Raw genomic sequence first — 9,668 nt, 5'->3', positions numbered from 1 at the left:
TTTTTTTTTATTATAACGAAAAATATACTCATTTAATTTTTTTAGATGTTATTGTTATTGGTAATATTAAACGTATGTTTTCTTTTCATTATCGGAAATAATTTCTCTTTATGATTAATAAGTAATGAAAGTTTAATAATTTACTTAACGCATTATTGTACATGTTAGTTTTGCATTTGGTGAAACTTTACACAATTACAGAATACTATAATTCGAAGTGAAAGTTTAATTAACGATGCTTATTGGCATGATCGGTTTGTTAGATTGGATGGCGAAAGTTATGAATCAGTGCTTCATTATTTCAACCTATTACTTACAATGTTATACAAGTGCTATTTTTAATTTAACTGTGGAGCCATTAATGTCCAACTATTTATATTGTATATAACAGATTTACGATATATTGTATAATCAGCGTTAATTATTAAAAAGTTTAATTATTCATTGTAATAAAAGCAGTAATAATTATAATGAACTTTTAAGAATGGTGAAAAGGTAAATTGACTTTAAATCGACTTTTGTATGGTATACAGTTGATTAAATAATGAACATGTATTCTTCATATTATTGTACAAAGTTAATAAAATTAAAATCAAAAGTCCGATAGCATTTTTAGATATAAGTAATATTTGTTGTTAGCTAATTGTTGTAAATTGATTAACAGATTTAATTAGTTCTGCAAACGATTATAGGTTTTTCTAGTTTGCGAGGCAGATTGTTCATTATTATTGTTAGTCAGCGTTAATTTATTGGATCAGTCAACTTTCAACTACAGATAGCAAAAACAACCTTTTAATTTATAAAAAATTCAGTGTTGTTCAGTGTTATATATCGTTGGGATTTTCGAAATTATTATAAGTAAAGTAGCTAAATAATTAATCAATGTAAGGTCGTTCGTAAGGAACTCAACTGTAATATTCCATTGATTATTGAACATTTTTTTTTTTTTTTTTTTTTTTTTTTTTTTTTTTTTTTTTGATGTATTTGGAAACGTTGTTTTCATATAAACTAGAATTAGAATAAATATTCTATTTTTATCTGAAATTTGTTTATCTAATGTTGCATTTATAATATTTAATATTATAATAGATTTGATGATATTAAATTTTATTTGAATAATATTACATAAATTAAATAATAAATTACTCAACTGTCATTTAAATAATTGACATTTTGGCAACAATATATAACAAAGATATTAAGATATTAATTAATAACAAATTACTTCATGGTAATTATCGTAGATAATTTAAAACTCTTTTTTAATAGTTCTATATATATATATATATATATATATATAAATGCATCAGTTGCATAAATTTATATATTACAATTAGACGAACATTATAGAATAGAAAAGAGAAAAATGTCAGGGTTTATACCTGCGCCACTTGTAAGATATCTATTATTCCTAATGCAGTATCAATTTTTTTATCCCAGCTAACTTTTAACTTTCTATTTTTATATGAATAGAGTTTATTCAAATGGAAAAATAGAAGTCTTATGCTAATTTCTTTTCACGAATGTGCTCTCCCACCAATTTGCAAAGTGCACACTAACTGCACCTATGCTCTTGTGTAACGTTCACTTTCAGAACTCCATTTGAACTTTAAAAGGACCCCTCCCTTCTCGACTTTATTATACGTTTCCGTTCGTTTATAATACGTGAGCAGAGGTTATGTTTTCCTCGTGAGACCATACTTTTGATGCTGGAGTTGGAAGTGCACATGTACACGATGTGCAAGTGAGTAAGCGAGAGTGAGTGCAGAGGCTCGGTGCCCAAGTGTTATAGCCATTGATAAAGAACGAAAAGGAGACACACACATAAGGGGCATAATCTTTTCGTTATCATGAGGCAAATAGAGCTAATTCAAGACGGCAGCAGTGAATGCGGAAGCGTCCGCAGCTGCCGCCACTTTTTAGCGACGAAAGCAACGACAACAACGTCGAAGGTGACAGACTCTCATGTGCCGTGATGTTGCTTCCTTATTCGCCTGCCTGCTTGGACCAGCAGTTCTATACTATTATCCACTGCTACGATGCAGTCGCAGGCGACGACGAACTCGATCACGACAACGATTTCTTTACCCCTGGTTAGAGAATGCTAAAACGATATTGTCTTTACTCTATTAACATTCAGTTTTTATCTTCATTAGTTAAATATTCTTTCGACAATTAGAAAGGCTATTTAATTTATTCAACAAAAATCGTGAATTTGGATAATTCAATAATAATAAAGAATGTAATGCTAACCAGCTGGTCAATGCTACCATTCATTATCTAAGTGATAAATTTAACGATATTAAAGCTATATTAATGTGATATCTCAATAATACAGATATTTTCAATTATTTTTCATGTAATAATAAAAAAAAAATTGAAATATATATAGCTACCTTTATAAAAATTAAAACCTAATCCCTATAGCATAATTAAATTTACAAACTACTTTTAACCGCTGTATTATAATTAAAATTATATGATTTATTGAATAATCATTAATCCATTGCTTTAGGTATGTTTAGGACTAATATTTGTAGTAGTAGCACTATGTAAATTTGCATATTATATTTGAATTTACAATTATAATTTGATTATTTGTTGAAATACCAGATAGAAGATGATAATTCTAGCTATTAAAATTAATGATTTATGTACGATGAGTGGGGTGTAATATTTAAATATCAAGCAAGAGATAAATATGAAAGTTTTTACATTTTATATGAAAATTAAAATTCACATAAAATTAATATTTTTAATATTCAAATTAGGAATAAATGCCATGAGGCGATTGTGGAGAAAGATACATGGCTCAACTGCATGATGGAGACCAATTATGACGAGGATCTGTCACAGAATGCCTTTTTTCAAACTTTGCAACAAGAACATCAGACAGTCTTTGATAGAGCTATTGGAGAAGGTTGGATTATTTGTATTCCTAGATGCGGCACTTTCAGCGAGGATGCATTAACCGAGAAAGACTTTTTAAGTCACATTTTGGTACCTGATGACGAAGAGCCTGGTACAAATATTTCAATTGAACAAAATATTTTACCAATAAAATAGTTTATGTAATTAAAATAAATTTAAATTACAAATAATTTATTTAGCCACGCAGTTTCATACATTGACTGATCGAGAAGTACGCTTATGCAACAGGGTTTTGACCATTCAATACGATCCGTCGAAGTGTCAATCTATCTATTTATTGTTCGAGGAAACATTTTACACAGCAGATCTTATTAAATACTGTGTATGGTAGGTTAAATTAATATTATTTTTGTTAAATCTTGTTGAAAGAATTCATTGGTATCATCATATTTTGATTGAGGGATTACGGTACATTAGAAGGACAAAAGAGTAAAATTTTGGGATTTTTAAAATAAACTAAAAAATTATGTATATTCTTCAATGTTGCAGACGAATGAAATTATAGTAATTATGTTAAAAAGTACATTTTACAGTTCCAGAATCATCTAAATAAAGATGTAATAAAAATATTTCTATAAAGAATTTATGCATTCTTAAATAAAAACTGTTACAAATTTTTATTAGTTTTTGTAATAACAATTGACCATTTTTTAACAGACAATTAACAAGTACAGATTGCTAACTATTTCATTCAATTTTTCATTGATTTAAATGATTCTCAATACTCATTTAAAATTGTAATTATTCTTTAAATTTTGTCAATTTATTGTTGAGAAAACTGTTTTCACTTTTAATTGAATTTGTCATAGATACTTATTACAATTTTGTCAATATCTGTAAGTTAGTCTTTGCATTTTTTACAAATTACTAAATATAATTAATAATATGCTTGTGCTTTTAATATATATATATATATATAAGCACTGTTTTTGGCTCACTTTTCAAGCAAATAAATATTATAGTACAGTAATTAATAATAAACAATAGCTTTTATAACAGTTTCGGTCTAATTCACCAATTATTATTGAAAATTTGATGGATTAATTTGTGTAACATTATAATTTAATAAGGAGCAAAAGGGAATGATCTATTTTTCCATTTCTCTAGCCACCCCCTTAATATCTTGAAATAGTTTCATTTTAAAGTTATAAATCTTGATGTATTTTATGAAGAAGTTGAATAGTTTAAAACTAAAATAAATCTTTATAGAAATGAAGAAGAGAAAATTTCTTATTATAGCACCAAAGACTTTCAAAGCTAGTTTTTTATTGGCCTTTGACATTTTGAAAGTAAATATTAATGCTCCAAAGTCTTATTTCGACACTATAACATTTCTTCATTTATATTTCAATTTATTATATTAATTTCACTAATGTTTAGTAATATATAGTAATATAAATGTTTAGTAATAATAAAAATTATATTGTATGTACAGGTGCATAGAAGGTCTGTTAAAAGATGAGATTAGTGTAGCATGTGCCGAAGTGCCGGTTGTTAATACCTTAAAAGAATGTATAAATTTACTATGGACTGAAGTCGATAAGAATGTTTTACATGAATTAGATGAAATTATTGAAGAATTTGCAAAGTCTCATAATAATTTAGAAAAGGAGTCTCTCCAAGTACAAACTGAACTTGTCAGTGTGTTATATACCAAAAGTCTTCGAACTCTTTTGAAGAGTACAAAATTACGAGAGCGAACAATCGAGAGCCATCACTTTTTACAGACAATCAAATTAGCTACCGAAACTTATGTTTTACATGGTTTACGAAAAGTATTACCACAAGCTGTGTCATTTCGTACAGCCTCGGAAGATGCAAGTTTGAATAAGATTATAAAGAATTTACAAGACTTGCAATTACAGGATCTTAGTGTCCGTGCTGATCTTTATGATGGCGTATTACGAGGAAAATCTGGTATGATTCAACATTTTGTAATCAATGTATTTTAATATTTATTTTACTTTTGGCAATCAACGAAAAAATTATAAAAAAATTTAACGATAAACAAGCAATTCCTTTTTCTTTTTCTTTGTAATTGCATTTAAAATGTTGGGAAGGCATTTTGAGAGTGATATTCATCAATAAAAATATTAATATTTATTTCTCACATAAGAATAAATTATAATAATATAATTAGCAAAATTTATTATAAATAATTGGTGAACTGTGATGTGTTGAAGGGCATTTTAATAACCATACAATAACAGTTAATTAGGATTATTAATTAATCATATCAGTTAATTTTAATCATATTAATTCAATATATTAAATAGCAAATTTTATATAGAAAAAATGTCAGTGCAGTGTTTAATCACTTTGATTAGCTTTTTATGAACTTTATGCATATTATCGTATTTATACATAAATTCAAAGGATTAAAATTTTTGTTATAAAATTATTAATACTTTTATTTTTAATACATAATGAAAATTTTATTTTGCTAAAATATAGTACATATAAAATTATTCATATTTAATATATCATTCTTTTTCTTTTTTTTTTTTTTTTTTTTTTTCCCTGAATCATTCTAGTATGATAACGAGCGTTTAAAGTACAAATGTTTATGTTTTATGGTCGTCTTAATATTGCTCAAAATGTAATTCATCTTAACGTTCATTAAAAGAAATTTTTCGATTCTCTATATTTCGATTGATTTTTTTTCTTCTTTCTTTTAATCAATTTACTATGTCATTTTATAAAACTTGGCTAAAGTTATTGTTTCGATGCCGATGTTGTTTCTAAAAATTCGCAACAAAAATAAATTAAAAGACCGAGAGAATATCTTGAAATTCATTTTTCTAAGATATCATATAAACAAATCAACTAAATAATTTATGTTTAAATTAGCTTAAAATATTACAAAGAAGTTATACATCGATACATTGACGTATCGAAATAACGAAAATTAAATTTCTAACTAAAGAGCTGGCTCGGCTGGATTGCCATTTCACATCACTGGGCAAGATAAATTGTGTGAAGCGAGTGGCGCGCTTCGTCTCGCAGGGCGAGAGCTCCGTCTCTTCCGACGACCTTCTTCCCGTATTAATTTTCCTCGTGGTGAAGTCTGGTTTAGCCAACTGGTATGCCCAACTCACCTTCATGAAACAGTTCAGATACTCGTCGAACGCCCACGAGACCACGGACGAGGCCGGGTTTCTGATAACCTCGTTGGAGGCGGCAGTCGAGCACGTGAAATCGGGTTCGTTAACCTTTGAATCCTTCCAAATCGAAAGGAGATTAACGAATAGACAGGGAATTTATAAGAATGAGATATCGTCGACCGGGATGGATGAGACCGATGTATCCGGGGTGTCGGCGAACGAATTGTTCGAGCACGCGAAAAAAGGAAATCTGAAAGAAGTACAAAGAATATTGTCGGAGAGAGCCGAAGGTAGGTAATTTTCCATTCTATTTCATATTATACTTTCTGAATATCCTTTGTAATAATCATCGGGACGAACGACGAACAAATTATCTCTACTCAATGCATTGTTAAATCACTAGCATCAAAGTTAAATCAAATCTCTCGAAATGGCCGTTTTAAACGTCATCGTTAAATTTATATTTTCAACGAATGGTCTTCGACAACGAAACACCTTCAAGTCTCACCTATAAAAGAGAGCGATTGATGCACGTCATTGCCGACTACTACATACTACCAATCTGATAAACCCACTCGGCGTTTTGCAAATGGTTGCATTCGGATTCGCAGGTGCCTCAAACGAGACGAAACTTTGTCACCCACTGTGCCTGTGCGAGAGTTGCGAGCGCAGCCTGTCGAGAAGCTCGCTCTCCGACCTATCGACCGTCCTCGTGGCTGACGAGCGCGGTCTCACCTGCCTCCACGTGGCCAGCGTCTACGGGCAGGTGTCGGTAGTCGACTACCTGCTGCAGCAGGGCGCGGATCCCAACGAGCGCGACACCGAGGGCATCTCGGCCCTCCACTGCGCCGCGACTCGCGGCCACCAGAACACGCTGCTCCTTCTCCTGCACGCCAATGCCGATCCTAATGCGATCGACGCCAAGGGTAACAGTGCCCTTCACCTCGCCGCCGATCACGGCCACGACGCCTGCGTCAAAGCCTTGCTTTATTTCGCCGAGCAGGCCCGCATTCTCCTTCATATCAAGTGAGCTCTACCATTCATCGAGACTAATTTTTATTTCATGCAACGACAGCATGATTTATTAGCTAATACATACGAGCACGTATTTATTAAATAATTATTCGTACCGGCTGATTTGCGTCAAATCGATCGACCAACCTGATAATTTTGCCCTCAATTGACGGATTAATTGCGAATCCATGGTCCCTCGATATAGCGGTATTCGCATTCCGTGGATGTAAAATACATCGTACGAATACCGAAGGAAATACAATAATCTTGCTTTTTATTACAATAATGAAGTTAATGATTTTCTATTTTGTTGTAAAGCCAATTTTAATAATTATTAATGAGTAATAATGTGGATGATTAGCTTGCGATGGGAAAACATTAAGGGAACAAGGCTTTGATGACGCTTTGTTGTAGAGATGATGAACGATTATATTTATTGCCCCCCCCCCCCCCCCCTCCATTTTGGGAAGATGAACTCGAAATGCATAGGCAATTAATTCCATTATCAAGCGCTCGCTCGCGCATAAGACTCATAATATATGCTTTGTACACGATATCAGTACGGCGAACCTCCAGGGTGACACGGCGCTGCACTTCGCTTCCAAGTGGGGTTACACCAGCATCGTGGAAATACTGCTGGAGTACGGGACGGACCTGAACTTGAAGAATCGCAGGGGGCAGACGCCATTGAGCGTGGCGCATAGTAGTCACATTGCTCGACTCCTCGAGGGCTCGATATCTAGAACGAGTACACCCACGGGCTTGTCCGAGTACACACCAATGAGGAAAGAGCCAAAGGCCGAGACCGGAAATCACTCGGCAAGCGTTGGCATTGCCGCACCGACTTCCGGTACACTTGCGTGAGTATCGGATCACTCGTTCATTTAACTTTTCAACATCGCCATATCCGATTCTGGTAGATTCTGTTGGATTCTGGTAGACTCACACTGGTTACGAATTTCATGAATTTCATCATACCCGTCGTCAATAAATGCAATAAATGCAATGCGTATTTAACGATATGCTTCTTCTTTTTTTTTTTTTGTTTCAAACCGTTCGCACAAACTTCTTTACAATTTCAAGCTTTACTTATATTAATATTATTGAAAATCAATAGAATATAGAGCTCGAAATATCAAAATCGTGATCGTCCAACATTGAATGGTTTCACATGAATTAAGTAAATTTTAATTATTGGTTGATTAATCAGTTGCTGAAAATTTGAAGAATGTAAGAGAGTTAATTTATCATGTATTGATATTTCAACGATGCCTTACCAATATTATTGATATATTGACAACTTGTTGCAATGCTATTAATTATGTATTAATATATGTTATACCGTAAGGTACTATATTATTTTTCAATTCAAATATATGTGTATAATATTGATGAAAATATACTTTATCATTTATATTTCATAATTACGAGTTAGAGTAAATATGTAAAAATAGAAAAACAAGAAACAAAAAAAAAATCATTTTAATTTATCGAAGGTTTGTATGAAGAAAAAATGCATTGGTATTTAACTCTCATAAGCAGGGAAAATATCGATTTTTAAGTATTATTATTATTATTATTGATGGATCGATTATTTATTATAGACAGTTATTGTCCTCGTTATTCGTTACAAAGTTGAATTTTTTTATTAAATAACGTCCTAGTAGATCCCTCGAGCTAATGATTATTTAGAGTACCTTATATATCTGCATATGTGTGACTTTTAACGTTGTAGGTTACAAAGTTCATTCGGCCGTAACAAAGAACAATGCTTATTAATGTTGAATTTAGTACTTTCCTACAGTGTATGTAAAAATCCAACAAGTCTTGTAATCGTGACTTTGCAAATGCACTTGCTAAAATTTATTGTAAAGCATCGTGGAGGCGCATTTAAATATTCAAATAATGGATACGGGTGCGGTCGGCTCGGGCCTAAAGAATCAATCCGAGACGTCTCGTTGAAATCCCCCTGCGTAGCTAATAATAACGCATTTCCCAAACGGCGTGAGAAATGAGAAGAAAAAAGTCTTGTCGTTTCCTGCCAAACAGTTATCGGGGCAGTCTGACGGACGGGATGCACAAGATCGATCGGCTTTTTGCCGCGGTCGCCGAGGGCGACATTCGCCTAGCCTCGTACTACCTTGGGCTCGAGGGTCCCTGCAGCAAAACCTACGTCTCGGAGCAAAACGAACCCAAGTTCTGTCATCCACTGTGCAACTGCGATAAGTGTGTGTCGATCGAGGAGTTGGCGTACGAGCGGGAGACAAAGCCGCCTATAGCCATAAACGCCGTCAACAGTAAAGGAGAGACTGCGTTGCACATTGCCAGTGCCGCTGGATGCATCGAGATCATACAGGTACCACAATCAATCTCATCATCTTACTCACCTTTAGCCTCTCCTCTCATCCCCTCACTCACACACACACACACACACACACACGCACACACACACTCTCTCTCTCTCTCTCTTTCTCGCACGAACACACACACACGCGCACGCACACACGCAATTCCTTTATTATCGCGATATCCGTATCTGGAGACCGGGTTCGAGTTAAAGGGCTGGCTACGCCGATATAAGACTAATAAGTACTTCGAGCGTTTCGTTCTTTTCATTAA

At 33.0% G+C, this 9,668-nt stretch overlaps 1 protein-coding gene across 1 annotated transcript in view; it reads left to right on the top strand.

Moving 5' to 3' along the window:
• The first annotated feature begins 1,656 nt into the window (after positions 1 to 1,656).
• Positions 1,657 to 9,668, top strand: part of LOC105361288 (ankyrin repeat domain-containing protein 27-like) — an 8,906-nt gene continuing 894 nt past the window's right edge. Inside the window, exons 1-8 of the mRNA XM_011498410.1 lie at positions 1,657 to 2,093; positions 2,772 to 3,022; positions 3,111 to 3,258; positions 4,367 to 4,848; positions 5,858 to 6,325; positions 6,647 to 7,061; positions 7,610 to 7,909; positions 9,099 to 9,405. Coding sequence (XP_011496712.1) covers positions 1,966 to 2,093; positions 2,772 to 3,022; positions 3,111 to 3,258; positions 4,367 to 4,848; positions 5,858 to 6,325; positions 6,647 to 7,061; positions 7,610 to 7,909; positions 9,099 to 9,405 — 2,499 coding nt within the window. The 5' untranslated portion in view covers positions 1,657 to 1,965. The remainder of the gene's footprint in view (positions 2,094 to 2,771; positions 3,023 to 3,110; positions 3,259 to 4,366; positions 4,849 to 5,857; positions 6,326 to 6,646; positions 7,062 to 7,609; positions 7,910 to 9,098; positions 9,406 to 9,668) is intronic.

The sequence above is a fragment of the Ceratosolen solmsi genome, unplaced genomic scaffold, assembly GCF_000503995.2.
Source record: "Ceratosolen solmsi marchali unplaced genomic scaffold, CerSol_1.0 scaffold30, whole genome shotgun sequence".
Lineage (NCBI taxonomy): Eukaryota > Metazoa > Arthropoda > Insecta > Hymenoptera > Agaonidae > Ceratosolen > Ceratosolen solmsi.
Note: the sequence above shows the minus strand (reverse complement) of the source record. Positions and strands in the feature narration are given on the sequence as shown.